The 22,794-nt window shown below is 46.5% G+C and overlaps 1 protein-coding gene across 4 annotated transcripts in view; it reads left to right on the forward strand.

The window, feature by feature from the left end:
* Window positions 1-5,825: 5,825 nt before the first annotated feature.
* LOC142498957 (SLAM family member 5-like) overlaps window positions 5,826-22,794 on the forward strand; it is a 31,506-nt gene continuing 14,537 nt past the window's right edge. For 2 of the 4 annotated variants that reach the window (XM_075607642.1, XM_075607643.1), the window contains exons 1-3: window positions 5,828-6,110; window positions 11,916-12,236; window positions 17,903-18,184. In XM_075607642.1, coding sequence (XP_075463757.1) covers window positions 6,062-6,110; window positions 11,916-12,236; window positions 17,903-18,184 — 652 coding nt within the window. In that variant the 5' untranslated portion in view covers window positions 5,828-6,061. Of the gene's footprint in view, window positions 6,111-11,915; window positions 12,237-17,902; window positions 18,185-22,794 lie in introns of all 4 variants that reach the window. The other 2 variants (XM_075607644.1, XM_075607645.1) reach the window with 2 other exon arrangements.

Genomic DNA, 22,794 nt, shown 5'->3' on the forward strand with positions numbered 1-22,794 from the left:
GTTTTAGGTCTTCTGATCATACCAATTTTTGCTCTAATGTCACCGGTGAAGTCTTCAATATTGAAACTTTTATGACTTGCAGGACAGACCATGTAATCTATCTAATGGAATGTTCCTGCAAGTTACAATACATCGGAAAGACCATAAGACCAGTAAGAACTCGAATTATCGAACACCTGAGTGGCATCAAGAGAAAATTAACCAACCACAGTATTCCAAATCATTTTTCTGAATGTCACGGTGGGGAACCAACAGGCCTAGTCTTTAAAGCCATCGAACATGTACTACCCCATTGGAGGGGAGGGGATAGGGGGTCAGAACTCCTAAAGAGGGAAACATTTTGGATCCATCGCCTCAAAACATTAGCTCCAAGAGGCCTCAATGCTGAGATAGATCTTGCTCCTTTTTTGAAATAGATTATGCTCAAAATGATGGTACTAATATGATCCTCTTCTGTTCCTTTGTCTCTCTGTCTTTGCATCAGCTTTTCCTATCTTATTTTTCAGGATATCACCTAGGAATCTACAACTGTACACACTATATCTATATGTTGATAGTTTGATCCTGTGTCCACAAACTGTAAATGAAATGTCATTATAGTTGATTGATAGAGATTTTTTTTTTTTTTTGGCACCTAAGTACTGTTTTTTTACATTTTATATATTTTTTATTTTTACTTTTTATAATTACTCTTCTTCACTTCGTCTTTTTCCATATGTATTTAGCCCCCCTGTCAACGCAACCCTAGTGAAAGCCTTTAGAATTTTGCTTCACATCTCAAATATGATTAATTGAATCTGTATACTATCTTTACAGCTCATTATATTTATCTATTAACGTATATACACTAAACATAAAGTTTGGACCACCAAGATACACCCAGAATAAGATGCCATTAAACTGCCATCAGAAATAAATACCCTGCCATATCTTCATGACAAACTAGCTCCCAGATATATGTTAGTGCAGAAGATTGCACCCCACCAAAGACTGCACATATATATTAACTCATAACAATACTATTCTGATAGACCCATTGTTTGCAATTTGAACATTATTGCTAGAACTATTGGAAATAAAAGACCCATTGAAGAAGTAAGAAAAAACTATTATAAAATGTTGTGAACAGTCTTATACTGAGCACAGAGTTTACCCCGCAAACTCCATCTCCCCAATCTATTTTTATATGTGTTGCGCCTTGAGGATTATAGAAAGGAAGATAATCCAAATATATGCCATTCAAAACATTAATTGTCTAATGACATTTCATATTGCCCAAGTTGGGATATCATTGTAACTTTATATATATATGCACCTTGAAACATCACAAGGTCATAATGTCTGTTCTCTGGTTGCTCCATTTATGTATTGTCATCTGTACTTACACATTAACATATGCGTAGCAATTGATTATATTACTTGTAAGTTCCAAGTTTACTCCCATAATAATAGTCTTAGATCAGGTTGTTCAATTGTTTAATTGTATAATTGAATAGATTAGCATGTATATAGGGTATATAAGTATCAACTGCACCCAACCTTTACACACTCCTGACGAAGCCGACAACAGCTACAGCAAGCTGGGCGAAACGCGTAGAGTGTACCAATTTTGGACTCAAACGCGACCCGTAGCTGACCAACTCTGCAGCCGTGACGTCATCTTCCTGGACGGGCGCCGTGAGGGAGGCTCTGAATCGGCACACAGATCCGTGAGAGAAAGCCAGCCAAACACCCGAGGGAGGCGGTGAGCAGTTCGGGGAGCTTCCATTTTCTCCATTTGTGAGATACATGCATGATTTTTACTGGCACATTGTAAGTGCGCATTTTATTGACCCGTTTTTTAAAATTATAAAGTTGTACCTTTTTGATCGCACTATGTAGTTCTCTCTCTATTATATATACATCATCCTGCTGACGGTATCTTAAACAAGGGGGGTCCAGATACAGATGGGTGGCAACCCAATTTGCCAATTGCCTGATTAACTCATACATCTTGTGAGTAATACATTTATACGAGCCAAGACTATATCATTCTACTTTATAGAAACGTCTGCACTTAAATTTTTATTTCTTTCCCCATATGCTCCCCCTGGATGTTTGAGAAAAATACTTGAATCCTTGGAACCCGTGAAACAGGTCCCACCAGTGAGGTTTGAGCTGGGTGGTTGGACTTTAATCATCACACTTCCCTTTATATAGATTTATTCACTATTGTTACTTTTTAATAGTTGTTTGCGCCTTATATCACTTATTCCACAATATGTCTGTGCAGGTGCCTGCGGGTCGCTGTTTGTGGGTGGCGGGGTGCAATGCAGTATGGCAGCGTACGTGTGGGGGGGAACAGCGCCGCTGTCCGACGCTTCTGCACATGTGTGGCGTCTGTCAGCGGCGCCATCACAACTGCGGATGCGCGGCATGGCAGCGGGCACGGGCAGCGGACGGGGAACGGCAGCCGTTAGGAGCAGCGCCGGCGGCTATCGCCGCCGCCGCATATGTCAGCAGCCGTGTGGGGGGAGCAGCGGCCATTAGGAGCGGCGCATGTGACAGAGGGAGTGTGGGGGGAGCGGCGGACATTACATGACGTCACTTCCGTTTCATATTTCATCTCCATCTATCCAGTTTTGCTCCATCAGAACTAGGTGCCACTAAAGAAGTTTCACTTCAAAAAGAAATTAAGTTTCCATGATCAGTGCTTCCAAGTTGTTGAATACAAGGTAACAGGTTTTTAGCTGATGGAAAAAGTATCTTCAGTACTTGCTAGAGAGGAAACAGTGCTTTCAAGGCTATTTGTAAGGATATGATGCTCAGAATACGGGAAAGGTGTATATGTAATGTCCTTGGTTGATGTTTCACTACAGTCACTGTACTAACACTAGGGATATAGAGAAAAAAGGGAAGTAATGGGGGTCTGGTGTGCAATAAATGCAAATAAAGATACAAATGAAATGATACTCACACGGCCTTGTGTGAGTAAATTCACATAAAGGTGTCTTTAACTTCTTTGAAGGAGTAGTGGTGCTAGATTCCAAGTAGGGATATATAAGCAGATAGCCCCTCCACGGTGTCGGTGCGAATTAGGACAATGTCTCGCTTCTGGTAGACTACAAATGATTTTATTGTGAAAAAACACTAAAAAAATGCAAACATAAAAATACAATTAAAAATGCTGAAAAAAAGAGAACAGACCCCCATTACCCTTGCAGGTCACCATGTATGAAGACCCCATCAGATAAAAGACACCTTCCCCTAGGACTGCACTCACACTTGCCCGTGGGGATATCCTCACTGGGAGCTGAGGACTGCTGAAGAAAACCAGGAAGAAGATCAAGACCTGAAAAGAAGAAAGAAACCAACCCAGGAAATAAAAAGACAAGAAAACTGCAACGAAACCTTGCTGTGAGAGCATTTACACAAGGCCGTGTAAGTGATTTTATATATACTTCAACCACACCCACCAGTATCTATTAGATACCATACACACCCCAAATTCCTCAACCTGTGCTCCCCCTTTTTTTTCTATATCCCTGTACAAATAAGAATCCTGGATAGGATTCTATTGGGGTGAGAGCCATAGGACGAGAAGACGAGCCTGAGGGGGCCTTTGTCTATAAGGTTGTAAAATTCATTGTTATATTTCCCCTGCTTTAAAACTTCCCAGGGAGCGCCCGGGTTTTTCCTTGTTCCACTGTACTAACACTGTTTGATTCTCTTCCTAAATGGATCACCACCCTAGAGCTAATATATAGTCCAGTAAAACATTCCTCCCACTGTATATAATTGTAGAACGGTGAGGAAATAATGCTTACTCACAGTATGACGCTGTTGGTTCCTCGTGCACGCCGCACGCTGTACAGGTAAAAGCGAAGGGTCCAGGAGTATAGAAAAAACAGAGCACAGCTGCAATAATCGGAGGGCTACAATGCTGGCGCTAAATTAAAAATCTTTTAATAAATGAGTGACAACATGGCAAGATGTAATAAGCAAGCAACTCTGACGCATTGCCATGTTGTCACTCATTAATTAAAAGATTTTTAATTTAGCTCCAGTATTGTAGCCCTCCGATTATTGCAGCTGTGCTCCATTTTTTCTATACTCCTGGACCCTTCACATTTAGGCTGAGTTCAAACTGGCTGCGATGCGACGTGTGAGCACTTACATGCGTGCGCGCGTTCGCCACGCTTTTGCTTTGGTGGGTGGGAGTTTTCAAACAGAAAACGACACCCGGCGGCAAAGTACAGCGTTGACGCCGCTGCACTTGAAGACAAATGAAGTTGTGATTTCAAGCGGCAGCTGTCACATGTACTTCGCCAGCCAATCACATACACACAGTTTTTTTTTAAAGTCCCCCTTCCAATTGCGTCATTCTGACTGCTGGAGATGAGCACACATCGCTCAGCAGAGAAGCGTGACTCGCAGTGTGAGCAGAGCACTGCTGGGCTGAGCTGCTGCATCGCTGAAAGCGCAGTACATTTCCCCTGCTGTAAATCTGCAGACGCAGAGCGGAAGGCACAGCTATGACACACCGTCTGAGTAATACTGCTATATCTATGCTGGTGCCTGCTGTCAACCATTGATGTGCAGAAGAAAGCCATTTTTGTGTTTTCACTGAATAAAAGTCATTTACTTTCAAGCTGCCATTAACCATGCGGTTCTCTTCGGCGCTCGTCTCCAATGAGTAAGATCATGCATAGAAGGCAAAACAGGTCGTTGTTAGCTAGGTACCATGATGTAAGGATGCTAAGAAACAGGAATAGGTAATTAATTACTCTCCTATTGTCAACTCCGATTATGACAAGTGTGCGACTTTACAAGTGAATATAATGTATCGTTTTAAATGTTTGCTAGGCCACTGAATTATCAACAGAGTTTGTGCCTCATTTTTAGCTGACATTTCTAACTGCTTCAGCAAAATACTAACTTGAGAATCTCTTACGGACGGTGGGCATGACTGAAATGAGACGCAGGAAGGACATTACGCAACTCGTGTCTGCGGTTCTCACTGTGGTTTTGAAGCTGCCGTGTGAGATTTTCCTGGGGGGGTGCGGGCGGTTGCAGAGGCCCCGTGCTCTGCCCCCAAGGCATTTAATGCCGTGGGATCGCGTGAGGCCTCTGCAACTCTCAACTTACTGGGATTCAGAAGCGTGGTGACGTGTCGCCACGGCAACGCGCCGTCAAATAATGCAGAGGGACCATGTGACGTGACATGACCCGTCGCCATGTCAACGCGGCGTCATTTAAGCACGGTATGACCCCGCAGCGTCATTTGACACCGGAAAACAAGGTGGGAGGGGCGCGAGCACCAGGGGAGCAGGCGGGGGGGGGGGGCGCAATGCCATTAGTTTGCGCACCCCTGCCTTAAGGGGCCCCCAGGCAATATCACGATGTCGTGTTTTCGCTGCGTCACGGCGGAACGTTGCCATGACAACACGTCGCCATGACGATGCAGCTCTGTTACACAGGCCCTGCTCTCTCCCCTGGCAATCCGCTTCATTGCTGTGGAGAAGAGCGCGAGGGCCTCTGTCACCGCTTGCGGGGGGAAGAGGGAGGGCTTGGGGGTCGTGACTCCATGGAATATAGCCAGACTGTGTTGGTGCAATGCCAGGTCACCTCCTGCGGCACGCAGAGCTCTCTGCAGCCCTATTGTCTTCTGGTGGCGACCACAAAATGTCCTTGTTACACCCCATGATATATTTAGTATATATCGCTATCAGGAGATAGCACTTAGTCCCATTACATTATATCGTCTCCTGGCTAGCACAATAACATATTCCTCTTTAAGTTAGCCGCCCACCAGGGGCAGGCACCCACCTAGTCTCACACGGACATTAACAGGTTTATTAACTGCAGAAAGAAGGAAAACACACAGAGGTGTCTTTTGTCCCCCAAATTAAAGCAGTAATGCTCCTGTTGTACGTTGGGCAGAGAAATTTGACCAGGACATTTACAATTGGGACTAGTAAAACTGACATTTCCAATTGGAAGCCCTGGGCCCCACCCCCCTTTGTTCCCCTCTCGTTCCCCTCTCATGAAGTAACAACGGTCGATTTGTATCAGAAGCAACATGCTGCAAGTCCTGCAACTTCTTTTTCTTTACACTTTCCCTGTGTCAGGTCAGTAAAACAAAGGGTTAAGCATTCTCAGCATTACACAATGTGTTACTTCTATGGGTCTTAGTACTAAACATTTCTATTGAGGTCAAGGCAAAGTTTTTAGGAAACTGTACACACGAAGGGTCTGTGACTTCTGCTGAATCTCTTTGAATGCTGTTTTGCAGTGAGACACTTGGGGGATATTGGTTACAGCAGGGGTCCTCAACTCCAGTCCTCAAGACCCCTCCAACAGGTCAGGTTTTAAAGATATCCCACCTTCAGCACATTGCTTAGTCTGAGCCACCTGTGTTGAAGCAGGGATATCCTGAAAACCTGACCTGTTTGGGGGGGGGGGGGGGGCTTAAGGACTGGAGTTGAGATGGGTTACAGCATGTTTTTATAATGCTGCTTTTCCTGCATTTTGGAGCTTTCGTAAATATTAGTTTGTATTTTATTGAGAAATGTTTACTATATATTTTTGGAGACCGATTTTCTCCCTGATTTATGCGTGGAAAAACATATAGATTTATAATTTTATAGTGCAGCTGTAAAATGTATTTTTATTGTGCACAGAGGTAATGTAAGGCTTTCAACTGCTGCAGATCTATTTTTGTTTATTAAAAATAAGCAGATCCTGGCTGCAATATTGGTGGAAAGAAAAAACTGCACCAGACTTGCAGTATTAAGGAAAAGCATTCCCATTGAAATTAATAAGAATATTTAGTTTAATAAATCTGTTGCAGTGTTTTTGCAGACGGTATACTTTGATAAATAACCCTCTCTGTATCAAGACACAAGTGGTAAAATTCAGAGGGAACAAAGGGATGGGGTGGGGGGGAGATGCTAAATCTGGTGTGTTTTTGCCTGAGTTTTGCTGCGTAAAACAATGGTCTTATCCGGAGATTAATTATAATGGACACATTTCACAAATTGATGGCGAGTATCAATATTACAGATCGGGTTAAGGTTAAAAAAAACCTGCAATTCACGGTCATGATAATTTCATGAAATATATTATGTAGTTACATAGTTACATAGTAGATGAGGTTGAAAAAAGACGTACGTCCATCAAGTTCAACCTATGCTAAATTTAGACAACAGATACTTTATCCTATATCTATACTTACTTATTGATCCAGAGGAAGGCAAACAAAAACCCCCAGTGTTATATCATCCAATGATATCTCATAAAGGGAAAAATAAATTCCTTCCTGACTCCAAGAATTGGCAATCAGATTAATCCCAGGATCAGCATTCTTCCCATGTATACTTATTTGATATATCCCTGTATACCTTTCCTTTCTAAAAAGATGTCCAACCTTCTTTTTTAACAAATTTATTGTATCTGCCATCACAGTCTCCATGGGTAATGAATTCCACATTGTAACTGCCCTTACTGTAAAGAACCCTTTCCTTTGTTGCTGGTGAAATCTCCTTTCCTCCAACCTTAAGGGATGGCCCCGAGTCATTTGTACTGCCCTTGGGATGAATAGTTCATTTGAAAGCCCCTTGTACTGTCCCCGAATATATTTGTATATTGTCATGGAACAAGATTTAATATTTCTCTGTCTCCCTTTGCAGCTTATGGGATTCATATATCTCTAGTTTAGCTGCCTGTTATTTATAAAGATTTTGAAAATGAGATGTCCACAGCGGTGTATTTGAAACCAGACACAGGATATTTCATTGTCTCTTACCAGTGACCTCTCCGGGGAAAATCTGTCATTTGTTAAAGTATAGGTTTTCTTTTATGTTTATCATTTTATTTTAAGAAGCTGCTCTGCCTTGTATTGTAACTGTATGTTTTTTGTAATACCTTTTTTGTAATCTAAGCACTGTATTTTTTATATATATTAAAACATTTAATAATTTAATGCTTTGAGCTCCGAATGAACTGATTGCACGCTCTGGTGAGAGGAATTACGATTCGGACACATTTTTGCTCCTCAGTTGCAGTGTTTGGGAGCCCTAGAGCTTGTTAGATAGCCCTAACAGTTACCTGAGTAAGGGCGGCGTTAGGAAGGTGCTAAATATCGTAGCGTTATTATCATGCGCTAACAGGAACGGAGGTCTGAGCATCCCCGTTGTAATGTAACCTGCTCATTACCATATGATTTGCATATCAGTAAGCCTAAAGTCTGTTAAAATATATTATTCCGTTATTTTTAAGGAAGATGCCAGGACATCGTTTCGCTGAGCACCTTTGGGGATATACATTATGGATACAATAAATTGAGATAACGGAACGTTAACAAAAATTAGCAACCTTCTGAGGATCTTCCCCATAGTATCTCTGAAGTGCTTTAATCAGGTACTGTGGGGATTATTTTTGTAAAGCTGACCTGCTGCAAAACTGTGGGGAAAAAAAAACTTATCAAAGAAAAAAACTCCAGCTGCTTTCAACGAAATTGCTTTGGACACTGACTGACACTGAGATTGCTGCAGGGGAGCCTGGTTCAATTCCCGGTGTCGGCTCCTTGTGACCCTGGGCAAGTCACTTTATCTCCCTGTGCCTCAGGCACCAAAAACAGATTGTAAGCTCCATGGGGCAGGGACTGTGCCTGCAAAATGTCTCTGTAAAGCGCTGCATACAATTAGCAGCGCTATACAAGAACATGCTATTATTATTATTATTATTATTATTATTATTTTCTAGATCTTGTGCAGTTATTTGCATTGGTTTTTCACCAGTATTTCTATCAATGGACTTCAGTAAATAGACCCCTTCTCCTCTTCTTTTTTTCTTAATTTTGGATTTTGCCAAGAGGAACTCGTGTGTGTGTGTGTGTGTGTGTGTGTGTGTGTGTGTGTGTGTGTGTGTGTGTGTGTGTGTGTGTGTGTGTGTGTGTGTGTGTGTGTGTGTGTGTGTGTGTGTGTGTGTGTGTGTGTGTGTGCTCATTTGCATGTCATTTCCCAGAGTCACTTGCTGCAGTGGAAGCACAGTATGCTAGGTCAGGGGTGTGCAAACTGGGGAGGCACGGGCGGTTGCAGAGGCCCCATGCTCTTTCCCCAAGACATTTAAATTAAATGCCGGGGGACCGTGGAGGCCTCTGCAACCTCAACATACCGTGATTCAGCCGGCTTCTGGTCACGTCGCCATGACAACGCGTGATGCCGAGCGTCATGGTAATACAAGTCAGATGACGCTGTGGGGTCACGTGATCGAAAAGATTCTATTTCCCTGTGTTCATCTAATTGGCTACCTTTCAGTTTCCGTCAGTCAATGTAACCTTATATTATTCAGGTAACTGCCTATTGTTCTAGTTTGCAGTTTAGCCTCAGTCTCCTGCTGGGAAAACTACAACACTTTCCAGTTTGTGAAAATGTATTGCTAAAACTTCTCCAGTGCTGAGGAATTGTGCAATGGAGCGTCAAATGACGCTGCGGGGTCATTTGACGTCATATCTCCATGGTAACGGGCGTCATTTGACGAAGCATTGGCATGGAGACACGCGTGGACAAGAAGTCGGTATGTCAATTTTACAGAGGCCTTGCGCTCTTAACGCGGGGCCTCTGTAACCACGCGCCCCCCCCCCCCCCCCAATAAAGTCTTGCATGCCCCCCAGTTTGCGCACGGCGGGGCTAGACTGTTCGTGACAGATGGTATAAGGGGACGGATTGAGGGGATATTGTTCCTTTGAGGGACCTTTGTGAAGCGTGGGCAAGCTAGAGAGCTGTCTATTAACCCTTGTCCTGTATGCAGGTCACGTGCTCACAGGTATGCCGTACGTGACGATAGGCCAGAAAGTATATTACTGTTATCTGTCCACTTATTTAACTTGGGCGTGAGAATAAAGTAATTAAAACAGTTGCATATTTTTGAACAAAGAGAAACACACAGCGCAACCCTATAATGTTAAAATTCAGAAAAAAATAATCATACAACACAGCCTAATAACAGAAGGTTATAACCCTTACAATCTAACTGTCCCTATTCAGCCTGCTGCCATTTAGGTCTACAGCTCCATAATAGCTGTAAGAGGTTGATACCGCAAGGATGACCTAGGCGCAAGGGGAGAAAAAGGAAGAAACATAGGGTAGTATGTCCTGACTATTGACAACCCACCAATGGTAAAATATACACTCAGTTATTTGAAAATGTATGCCTTTTATCTACCCAGGGATCTGAAACTTGGTAAAATAATTAAAATCTAACATCCTGAAAGTCTGAGGAGTACACTCCACACCAATCTCCCACAGGATCCTCCGGTTAGTTTACAAACGAGCGTCCTCCGTCTCATGAGTTAGTTATGCGCGTGTAAATGAAGGTGGGGACACAAATATAGTGTAACTCCGTTTAATAATAAAAAAAAATATTAGAATACCATGATAAGTAAAAGACTCACATTTCATGAGCTCTTAAAAAGCAGTTGAGAATATTAATAGAGCATCTCACACTCGTTAATGTCTCGCGAACCGGTGGCTGTACGCACTCACAGCACTTCCGTGTCATGTGGTTACACCTCAGTATCGCGAGATCTTCGCGCTCCTCCACGGATACTGACACGGATGCCGGTCACGACATACAAGCTGGATACACCTGTTGCATATTTTTTGCTTATATAATTCTCCCTTTCTGCATTCTCACCTGCTTCTAGGAAGTGATTCACAGATCAAGTCAAATAGCACGCATTTGATGTGAAAGTGCATGTAAATTAGATTAGATAATTCTTAATGAATACAATGAAAACTCACAATTTTTACAAGATTAAATTGAAGTCTGATTTTGCATAGCAAAACTTATGGTTTAATAAATAGTCTTGCTGATTAAAATTTTTAGATTTTTATTAAAATTCAATTATCCAGTTCTGAACCACAAAATCTTACAGATTTCAATCCTTGGGAGACTGACATCTGTGACACTTTTAGAGAAGAATGCTCTCTCGAAATAACTATAATCTAAAGAATCCATGCGATCCTAGAGGAGAAGGAGCGGCTCGGTGAGTAAAGACACTGATTAGTGAAGCAGGGGAGCCTGATTCAATTACCGGTGTCGGCTCCTTGTGACCTTGGGCAAGTCACTTTATCTGGTGCCTCAGGCACCAAAAAACATAGATTGTAAGCTCCACGGGGCAGGGCCCTGTGTCTGCAAAATGTCTCTGTAAAGCGCTACGTAAAACTAGCAGCGCTATACAAGAACATGCTATTATTATTATTATCCCATTACTAAATGCATAACTTGTCAGCAGCCTTCCTGGAATTCCCCTATTAAACATCCTTTTGGTTTTAACCTTTTTATTGCGATTATCAAAGCAAAATTTGTAGGGCGCAGCATAAAGAGAAGATGAAACGCTATTCACAAGTAGATAATACATACTATTATACTCATTTAGCTTGACTGCCACAAGCGATTTTTACTGTTATGGGAATAAGCCAAAAAGTGAGATTTTCAGATATAAATTTGCCTTTTGTGAAACCTCGAACCTGAGAAATGTTCACAATATTGAAGATGAATATTAATATAAATAAAATATGTGCATCTACCTTTCGCAAAAAAATTAATTGGATGGACGTCTTTATTCAACCTCAACTGTTATGCTATATTTGCTGCTGCCATTAGATGAAGGGTATCAGGAATTCCCATAATTAGGTCACCCAGCTCACATGTCTGTGCCCCATTTTTGCCTGGCTTAAAGTGGCATTATCTGACACACCATTATGACATCTGACCCATATATACGAGAAAATAATTTCTATATGTTTTAACTAAATAATGTGATATATTGGATCTGCATTGGGGGTTCTTTGTTTACTGAGACAACTAAGATGTGCAGCATGTTTTGTAAGTGGTAATAATGATCTGTTTCTGATTCCTATCCTTTGTAGAAAGCCAAGATGTCTTTATTAAGGTGAATGGCCTTGTCAAACAATCCATCTATTTGTCTCATTATCTGCATCTGCAAAGTCCTGTAGAAGAAGTCACCTGGTTTTTTCATAACAATGGAATAAAATTTAAAGTTGGAGAATTCAGAAGTCTACAATATAAAATCACCAACAGTGAGTTCAGCAATCGCTCGGAAGTATATAACAATGGAACAGGACTAAGGATCGCGGAACTGAGGTTGAATGATACCGGAGTCTTTCGGGCATCAATTATTCTTTCAAACCAAAACACAAAGGAACTTTTTTTCAATCTTACTGTTTATGGTACGTACTCACAATAAGATGCAAAATCTTATGGTAGTCATTGGTGGGGGAGAAAAATGAGGAATAGACTGTTTGCAGTCTTGCCTAAAACTCCTACATAGCCCGTTGTTTTGATGTTAGTGCAATAAAACACCTAGAAAGATTCTAACTGATACCAATAGAATTCTTGCACAATAAGTTACACCTCAGCCTGTTAGTATGTTCATGTTTGGATTGTAGGAGACGTTGGATAGCGGTGCACACTATGCCCGAGTCCTTAGGCCTCTGGCATGGTCATCGCTTAGGCGCTGACCCGTGCTGAGGCGCGCTGCTGCTCGGCACTGAGCCCCTGCAGCCGCAATGAGAGCGGCTTTAGCAGAGGCTCGCGCACGCTTCCGCATGCCTGCGGAAGCGTGTCTTAAGAAATCTTTAGTTTCTTAGCTTGCCGTAGCGCAGGGCCGGTCACATGAGCGGTCACTTGAGACGCTTGCAGAGCAAGCAAAATTGAATTTGCCGCCTCCAAGCGCGTCACGTAAGCGGTTCACCTAATGAGGGCAAACCAGCTCAGTGCCGTTGTGGCCGCGCCCCCAGATGAGCGTGCACCTAGCCACAAATTGCACGGCCGAGCAGGGCGCAGCGCTTGTGTGCCAGCATGCCACGCTCCCTCTCAGGCCGCAGCCTAAGGATTAGTCCATAGAGACTGAAGCCGTACGGAGGCGCGCTGAGGCTGAGGGAAAGCGGTGCTTTCCCTGGCCTTAGAGCGTGCGCCGTCCGTGGGCGTGTCTGGGGGCGGGCCAGTGACGTCACGGAGCTGGTTCGGTCTCATTGGGCAAACCGCTCACGTGACCGGCCCTGCGCTACGGCAAGCTAAGAAACGAAAGATTTCTTAAGACACGCTTCCGCAGGCATGCAGATGCGTGCGCTAGCCCCTGCTAAAGCCGCTCTCATTGCGGCTGCAGGGGCTCAGTGCCGAGCAGCAGCGCGCCTCAGCACGGGTCAGCGCCTAAGCGATGACCATGCCCGAGGCCTAAGGACTCGGGCATGGTGCCTCGGGCCGCGCTCCTGCTCTGCCTCGCCTGCAGAAGCTGGTGTTTTTTGTGGCCTGACAGGTGAGGCAGTGAGCGCGCTTTGAGGGCGGGGCAAAGGTGTGGCGGAGGTGGGGCGGGAGGCGGGGCTAGTCCCTCATCCCCATTGGATGTTTGCTGTCACGTGACCGCTCCTCCTCTCCCCTCAGCGCGTATATTTAAACTTGCCTGTCGCCTGCATTTCCACACACCTCCGCACGCATGCGGAAGCGGCTCCTAAGGCTGTGGTCCCACTAACTATTACAGCGCACGCCTGTGCGATCAAGCCCCGCCCACCCAGTTCCTCCGGTCCCAGTCCCTACCTTGTTGGCACCTTTCACCAGCGGTGCACGACAGGTTTTCAGGCAGGCAGAGGAGTTTGAGATTGGCATTTGTGACGGAGGCGTGGCCACGCCCCTGCCGGCGGTTCAGCCAATGAGGGCGAACCAGCCGCGGGACGTCATGGCCACGCCCCCGCAAACCTACCGCCACACCCCCTCCCGTCACAAACTTTCTCTCTCCCTTCAGACTGCAGATCACGGTCTAGCGCTGTGCATGCGCCGCCCTCCCGCCGGGCGCGTGTCACAGTGCTGACTGGGGACTCAGCCTAAAGCCGCGCTGATTACAGATACAGGGGATATAGAATGTCAAAAGGGGAGTGTTCTGTCTTTTTTTTTTTCCATTTTATTTTCTACTGAGTGCGAATAGCCGTGCGGCTATTTGCACTCAACTTAACTGAGTGCGAATAGCCGAGCTACTATGAACACTGTAATGTCAGTAGGTTTCTATGCCTTTATTCACTACAAAAACATCAGAAGGTCTTATAGCTCAGTGGTTATGCTCCAGGCCATTAGCATAGTGGACCAGGGTTCGATTCCTGGCTGGGATGTTTATTTTTTTTGCATTTTATTTTCTACTGAGTGCGAATAGCCGTGCGGCTATTTGCACTCAACTCTGAATATCCACTGCCCCTTTTTTGTTGTAAAATTATGCTCATGCTTGGAGAGTTGGTGATGTCATTGCTCTCAGAGAGCGCAAGCTGTTGAAATATGTAAGTATTTAGACATATTTGTATTTACATTGTATACCCTTTTGATAAAGGTTTTTTTTTTCCATGTGATTTTGATTACATTAGGCAGGGGGGGGGGCGAGAAATTTCATGGATGAAAAGGGGGGGGCTCGGCATTAAAAGTTTGCTTACACCTGGTGTATGGTACGTATTCACAAAGGTACTAATTCAAAAGATTTCTAGATGGCACAGACAGCGGAGAGGGAGACAGCGGAGAGGGAGACAAAAAGTATTTTACAGTCATCCAATACCAATTTGTAAAGATTGCAAGTTGAAATATCGTATCAATCAGGGCACTCTTGCTGAATGAGTAGACATGTCAGTCTGAATGTATGTTTAGGTCCGAATTGCAGAAAAGGTGGCAACTCAAGTTGTCATAACCAGCTTACCAGTGCAGATATTTCCATCTAATACACATATTCTTAGTCTCTAACATGAATTCACAGCTACAGTATTTTACAGTGTTCATGCTATTATCCGATAAGATGAGTGTTCAGGGCCCCCAAAACTTACAGTATGTGGTCATTTTGTGGCTGTGAAAGGTCAGTGTTGTGTATTGCGGTTATCGTTCATCGTTCAATGTGGGATCAAGTGTCTCAAACTAAACGGTTAATTGTGTCAATCTATACTGTCATTTGGGCCAATTACTAAATGGCAGACAATGGTGACACGTTAATGAATGAGCTCGAAAATGTACAATTGAAAATAGGTGCTAGAATTTAAAAGGTGCTGTAAAGTACCAGAGCATGAGATAATTGATGGTTACTTCCAGCCAATATGCACATGGACTTGGCAATTCAAAATTAAGTACATCTACTATATATTTCTCAAAGTGTCCTATGTGTCGTTGCCTGTCTGTCTGTATGTATGTGTCTCCCTGTGTCCCTCCCTGTGTCCCTAGCGGCAATCGCATTGGACCTTTGGCCTGTCACTCCGCCTCAGGCCAATGAGATGGCTCCCTTGGCACGCCCGCCCCCGCACACCTCTCATTGGCCTGAGGCGGAGTGACGGGTTAAAGGGGACACACACACACACACCACCTCCCCCCGCCCAGGTAAGTTACTAAACCGCCGCCTCCCCTGTGCCTCCCACCCCTGTGCCTCCCACCCCTGTGCCTCCCGCTGCCTCCAACCCCTGTGCCTCCCCTCCCAGCACCTCTGCCCCTCCTTCCCGCATTGCCTCCAAACTCACACCCCGGCCGCACGGGACACAGCGGGGGAGCGGCCACAACACACAGGCCGCCGCGGGACACGACACACAGGCCGCCGCGGGACACGACACACAGGCCGCCGCGGGACACCGACACACAGGCCGCCGCGGGACACCGACACACAGGCCGCCGCGGGACACCAACACACAGGCCGCCGTGGGACACGACACACAGGCCGCCGCGGGACACCAACACACAGGCCGCCGTGGGACACGACACACAGGCCGCCGCGGGACACCGACACACAGGCCGCCGCGGGACACGACACACAGGCCGCCGCGGGACACCAACACACAGGCCGCCGTGGGACACGACACACAGGCCGCCGCGGGACACCGACACACAGGCCGCCGCGGGACACGACACACAGGCCGCCGCGGGACACAACACACAGTCTCTCACACTCCCAACCCCCTCTCACACTCCGGTCGCCGTGGAACATCACAAAAAGCACACTCCCCCTGTCACCACTCCTGCCCTCACGCCATCAGCTTAATGCACAAATCACAACATGCTCAACGTACAACAGCTCACCCCCCCTCTTCCCACCCCCCCTCTTCCCACCCCCACCCCCCTCCTTCCCACCCCCCCTCTTCCCACCCCCATCCCCCTCCTTCCCACCCCCACCCCCCCTCTTCCCACCCCCCCTCTTCCCACCCCCACCCCTCTTCCCACCCCCCCCCTCTTCCCACCCCCACCCCCCCCCCCTCTTCCCACCCCACCACCCCCCTCCCTCTTCCCCCACCCTCTCCAGGCCCCTTGCAGTTTGTCCTTTTTTAAAGGTGTAACCCTCCTTTCCCGGCTCCTAAGGTGTTTACATTGTTGTGCAATGGTTGTTGGCTACTCAGCATGTATTACCTTTACTCAGGGTGCTGGCTTCAGGAGGCTGGGCTGTGAGGTAGCAAGAATGTCTCATAATGGGCAGGGCTTGACAAATTATAAAAAAATGCTACTCGCCCCCTGGCCCTGCCCCTGCCTTCAGCCCACCAATTAGTCTTTTTTTTAAATAGCATCAATTCCTAATAAGAACTAATAACAACATTCGAAGAAGAAGCTTTTTTAATAGTTAATGACAACATATTTAATGATTAAGAAGCATTAAAAAAAAAAAACTGCAACATTGTGTTAGTTTTATTTGGGGCAGGCAGAATGCAGGGTCAGGGTTCTGATGAAGCACTTTGCAACTCGGCTCTGCTCAGTGGCAGACCTCCGGGAGGCTCTGTGTGGGGAGCAGGCAGGGCTCTGTGTGGGGAGCAGAGGGGGATGGGGAGCATGGCAGGGGTGGACTCTGTGTGAGGGAGCAGGGGGGGGGGGGGGACACTGTGTGAGGTAGCAGGCACTTAAATTAGTGCCAACTCTTAACACTTGAATGGAGGTATGTTGACTTTGTTGCTCTATCTAGATGTGAGACACGGCCCCTCTTTGTTGCTTCGGGGTTGCTACAGTATTATCCTGGTTTCACTAGGCCCATACAGGAGTCCTGGCTGGTCCTTCTCAAGTGACCCAATACCTTTGGCCTGTTTGGGAACTGCCACTTCTATACAGAGTGATGAGAAATATGAATGCAGATCTGCGGTTACTCCTGGGAGCCCTCTTTCCTGCAGTTTTCATATCTCTTAGAATTTCAGGACTCCATTAACCTTCTTCTGGGATCCTAACTTAAAGGAGCACTGTCCCTAATAAAGCAGGGGAGCCTGGTCTGTGCTATTACTTTATGAACATCCCTATCTACTCTCCCTGAAGATCCTCTCCTCTTGTCCTCCGGGAACCTGACTTCTCGAGTCCCTTCACCCTATCTTATATATCCCTTCTGACATCAGCATCTCCATGGTAACACAGGGAGGGGTCCAGCACACACTACCCCGCTCTGAACCCCTCAGAGTAACCTGGTAACCCCATTGAAGGGGGTTTACAAAGGTAAGGTACAGTACTCACAGCTTAAGTTTACTAATTTGGTGAGAACCATGATCCAGTCATCTCTAACCTCTTTATTGCCGATTAGGCACACATTGCCGTCATATAAAAGGAATCCATTTTAATGTAATCGTATCAAATGCCAAATCTCTCTAAATCTTTTGAATGCATTAATTAAAAATGTTCTAATCAAACTTGATATGACACCTATTGAAAGGCAGCTGCTTTTGGCAATATATTGGGAACTAAATACCATTATCAGGTGTTAATGATAGAAAGTAGCTCCTAAATATGCACAACAGAATTGTTGAGATTCTGTATTTTGTTGTGTACATTTTTTACACGGCTACTAACTTGGGGATAACTGTATTAATGAGTTTTACCTATAAGTGCCCATGTACTGAAATTAAGTCTTTATTTCTAAACGCAGAGCCTGTTCCAACCCCAGACATAGAGATGAAATTGGAAGGGTACACTACCGACTGGTGCAATTTTACTCTTCATTGTTCTGTCTCAAAAACCCAATCAATGCTCTCCTTCAGCTGGAAGCACAGAGACCCTGATCTTGGGTACCAGCCCTATGCAAATGGCAGCACAATCCAACTCTCACTGCAGCCTAATTCATGGGGCACGGAATTTCTCTGCTTGGTGCAGAACCCGGCGCATCAGAAAAATGCCTCCTTACAATCACAGAAAATCTGTCTTGCTTATGGTAAGTCATCAAAGGCCTCTCCTTTACAAATGTAGCCCTGGGGTTATTTTTGACTCACTGACCCCCCTCCGCGAGTGTCGAGTGGTCGCAGGTGCCACCGGAGGCAGCGACGGACCCGCCGGCACTTCGCGAGGGTGGGGGCCAGTGCAGGGAGCGCTCGGCCTCCCTGGAGCTCCGGCGGCGCACCCGGCTAGCGGGGGGGCCGCCATGACACACTACGCAAGCGTGCGCGGGATCGCGCATGCGCAGACAGAGGCAAAGCGTCCCGGCAGCCCTTACAACTCCCAGGAGGCATAGGGAGACAGGCACCAGGTGCCTGGTAGGAGCCAATAGGGCTGAAGGATTCTCAGCCCGGGAGAATAGATACTTTTCGCGGGCTTTGCGACAGGCAGTCAGGCTGAGGAGGAGGAAGGGGAAGGAAGGGTGCAGGGAGCGAGTGGCTCCTGCACCAGGTAAGGTTTCCCCAAGTCCCAGGCAGGCCCCAAATCCCTGTTAGGGTAGGGGGTAAGTGATAAGGGACGGCCTGAGATAGGGAGGTCACCCATAGGCGTGTGAGAGTGCAGGTCTGGCAGTGCCACGGCGGGTAGTGCTGTGAGCACTGACAAATAGGCACAGGGTGTGCAGCGGATGCTGAATGTTGTGGTTGCGTGTGTTGCTTCATGTGCCGGGAGATTGCAGAGACAGTGTATGTAGCGTGTTATTGCTGCGGGTTCCAGGTGCAGGGCGCTGTTGCGGCAGGTGCCGTTAGTAGGTTACAGTTTGGGACTTGGGTAGTAGGGGAGTGGGACAGGTCGTTACCCCGGCAGGCCCATAGGAGTTACCCAAGCCACCACAGGTTGCGGTACTACAGGGACAGGCCCTAGGTTAGGGTTCCTGTCACATTAGTGCCCCTTAGATAGATAGGGAAATAGCGGCGGTTGCTGTTTCCGTAAGGCGATTGCTGTTCCCGTGAAGCGGTTGGACCCACGTTGGGGTCCACAGAGACTGTGTTCCAGAGTGGGACCGCCCTAGCGGTCCGCACGTGCAGGAGTTCGGTTGAAGGAGTCATCGCCGACTGAGCCTTTGCGAAGACTGCTGACCCGAGCATCGGAGTGCTCGGCAGGTATCAAATATATAAGTGCACCACCGGGCCCTTAGCGTAATTAGTGACTGCGCAGTCACCATTGACTCTCTGTAGGAGTACGGGACATTCTAAGGGGTTCTTTGGACACTGGGTGGGGATTCACCGGGTGTTGGGAAAGCATCCGGCGGGACGTCACGGTTGGTGTCTTCTCGTGCGAGGGGCACAGGTTATGATGTTATGTTTTATATGTGTGTTAGTAAAGTGTTAGTTATTATTCCTACTGTGTATGTGTTTATTAAGTGTCCTGCGAGGAACCACTCCCCCTTCAGCAGGAGCCATCGCAGGTGGAGGCGCTGCGCTGTGTAAGTATGTAAGTGTTACCCCAGGCTCCCAGCTAGCGGAGGCTCAGATCTCCTGGAGCCGCAGGTGTTATACAGCTACCAGTAGTCCCTTAGGTAGGGGTTCAGAAAAAGGGCTACACAAACAATAGGTATGGATGGTGAGTGACACAGGAATAGCCTGTTGGTATTATCCACACAAAACCCAACTGGGTTCCCAGCACTCAAGTGTAAATAACGAATCAATGTCAAATGGATATGCCCCCCAAAAAGGGACATTTTACTACAGTAAAAAAAAGTTCATACAATCAGTAAATTGCAAATAGACAGTGTGTAGGCACAGTGTACAGCAGCGGCAGCTTTTATTCGAGCAAAAGCCGCCGGCTGCATGCGTCTGGGAAGCGGGTAGCCGCGGCGCGTGGCGGCGCACTGTGACGTCACAGTCACATGCGCGCCCGGCTTCCCCATCTTCCCCGGCTTCCCCAGGCTTCCCCGACACCCCTGGAGATCAAATTAAGGGGTGCGGGGAAGCAGAGGGGCAGAGCAGGAGCCGGGGTCGGGAAGGGGAGTAAATTGCGCGCGAAGTGGAGGGGGGGGTGCGTGGGGGAAACGCGGCGGCGCGCGGTTATTACTGGCGGCAGCTGGGGTAGATCCCGGCATGCCGCCGGCATTTAGTTCAATAAAAGATGTCGCTACTGTATGTACATAATCGAAATGGATAGAAATGTGTCCTATTAATGACACAAAGCACGTCTAACGGACAACAAAAAAGCAAATAGGGAACTATACAAGTAAGAACAAGGGATGACGGGAGGGAGGGTGAGGGGAAGGGACAGAACACAAAGCCAATTAAAAAAAGAGGGCAACGTTTCGGGCAGTGAGTCCCTTCTTCTGGCCCGTTCTCACAGACCAGGAGGGTCTGTGGTACTTCCCTTTATATCCTCAAATAAGACCTCCCTTGCTAACAATGAACACAGGTATAATTAGTACAGCCCCACTACAGGGAACATGCAAAGTATTCACAAAAGAGCCCAAAAGCTCAGACACTAGAGTCCTCAAAGCAGAATAATCCCTAATGTGGGTAACGTTACGTGAAGCAGGAACCACTACGTGCTAATGCGAATTGCCGAAATCGGTCTCGAATGATGACCGTCTGTCTGTCCTGCCGTGTGCCGTCCTTTTAAAGCCCTTTAAACAACTGACATCACGGGACAGGATCCAAACGCTGGGACGCTGAGTCCCACGGAGTGCAGGGAAGCTGGTGTCTGACATCAGGAGCCAGGGCGTCTGTGCATGCAGCGGAGTGTGAAGTAAATGCGGTAGTGAGGCGACCCCCCAAAGCGTGTGTGTTGTCATGGCAATCTCCCAGCGATCAGGCCCGGGATATGGAGAAAACAGAAAACGGCACAAAAATCAGTGAGGACAGACACAGTACTTATCAGACTAATACAAAACAGGTAATGGTAAGTCTTAATATGCTGCATTGTGCAGATAATTGTCTGATATGGACCAACTGTTCACAAAGAGATGGAGGGACGAGAGTAATGTGGACCACTAAATGGATGCACCTCACTCACATAACTAAAGCTCTTAAAAATGGGGTAAGGATCCAAATAGTCCGCAGTGATGGAAACATAAAAACTAGGTGTGAAAGAAGGACACTGAAATTGTCATCAGAACATACCCTTAATTGGTTTTAGTTAATACATGACACCCAAATTAAATACTCTAAAAAATGAAGTCACAGCCCCCTATATCCATTGTGCAATCTCCTGATGAGTAAGTCCATAGTGGATCCAGCCGGGCGGAGGCGCGCTGAGGGAAAGCGGGTGCTTTCCCTGGCCTTAGACCGCGCACCGTCCGGGGGCGTGTCGCGGGGGGGGGGGGGGGGCTGTGACGTCACTGTAACTTGTGACGGTATAATAATACACCAAATAACGGGTGAACTGAACACATCTTAGATATAATAAAGTGAATTTATTCCTTAGGTGAACACAGCAGATAGTACAAATAACAGACAAGAAAATAACACTTACTTAGGGGATTGGAATGAAGAAGTAATCAGGAAACACGATTAGCAATTCAACAGCAATCAGGCATCAATCAGTTGGTAAAATGAAGACAGAGGATATAGGGCTGACACCACTTTATATATAATTCCAGTCCTATATCATTGAGTGCAGGCTATTGGAGAAAAATTACCTGCACCCAATCTCTAACGTGGGAACATTAATAACCCATGCCCCCCAGCTAGTTGGCACATGTGTACTGGGGACCCTGGGGGTCTCATTTCTTTAGCCCCACACAAGTCAGGGCGCCGGCCTATCTACCAGATGGGGATCTGGTCAGGAAATTCTTTGTTTGTAGGTATGAGTTATAGCACTTGCAGACCACTCAAGCCCTGCATTTCTCCGCCCTAATGTATACAGCTAGGGTGGCTGAGCCTTTTATCAGGGGGTCTGTTGTAGACAATAGGTCGACCCCCTGAGTTTTTACATTCCACAGATTGCAGGAATCTTCGCGGGCTTTTATCCCCGCTTTGAAATTCAATACAGTTTTTAATATTAAGACATATTAAAATAATCCGTTCTGTTGGGCCGAGCGGGTTGAAACGGGCCAGTCCCTCATGCCGGAGGTGACTCTCCATGTTGGCCAAGTTTCAGCTCGCTGCGACCTTCCAGACCGGAGATACACAAATACAGTTTAAAACTCTTATTACTTCAATACAGGATTCTCCGCTTTGAAAATGAATCTCTGCTTTTCACTCTGTTCCCATTGAAATCAACGGGCTCCGCCGCTATAGGCTTCCAATGGAGCAACTCCGCCGTTGAAGTCAATGGGTTCCGCCGCTATAGTCTTTCAAAGGGGAAACTCCGCCATTGAAGTCTATAGGGCTTCTCCACCATAGCCTTTCAATGGAGTAACGCCGCCATTGAAGTCTATGGGGAAAATCACCAATCTTTACAGTTGCCCACACTCCGTCTGGTTGGTCGGAGAGGGCTGGAAATGGCCATGCAGTCATGCCGGAACAGTGACTACATGTGACCCAAATCCCAGCCCTCTGGTCTTCCCATAACCGGAGATATGGGCTTACACATGTTATGCTTTCGGCCTTAGCCGTTTTCTCGCGCTGTTCTTTTCTCCGCCATTGGAGTCAATGGCGCGACCCGCTTGGCGAGCGCGACCCTTTCTGGGGGTCCTGGATTCTC

This window comes from Ascaphus truei, chromosome 7 (genome assembly GCF_040206685.1).
Source record: "Ascaphus truei isolate aAscTru1 chromosome 7, aAscTru1.hap1, whole genome shotgun sequence".
NCBI classification, from domain to species: domain Eukaryota; kingdom Metazoa; phylum Chordata; class Amphibia; order Anura; family Ascaphidae; genus Ascaphus; species Ascaphus truei.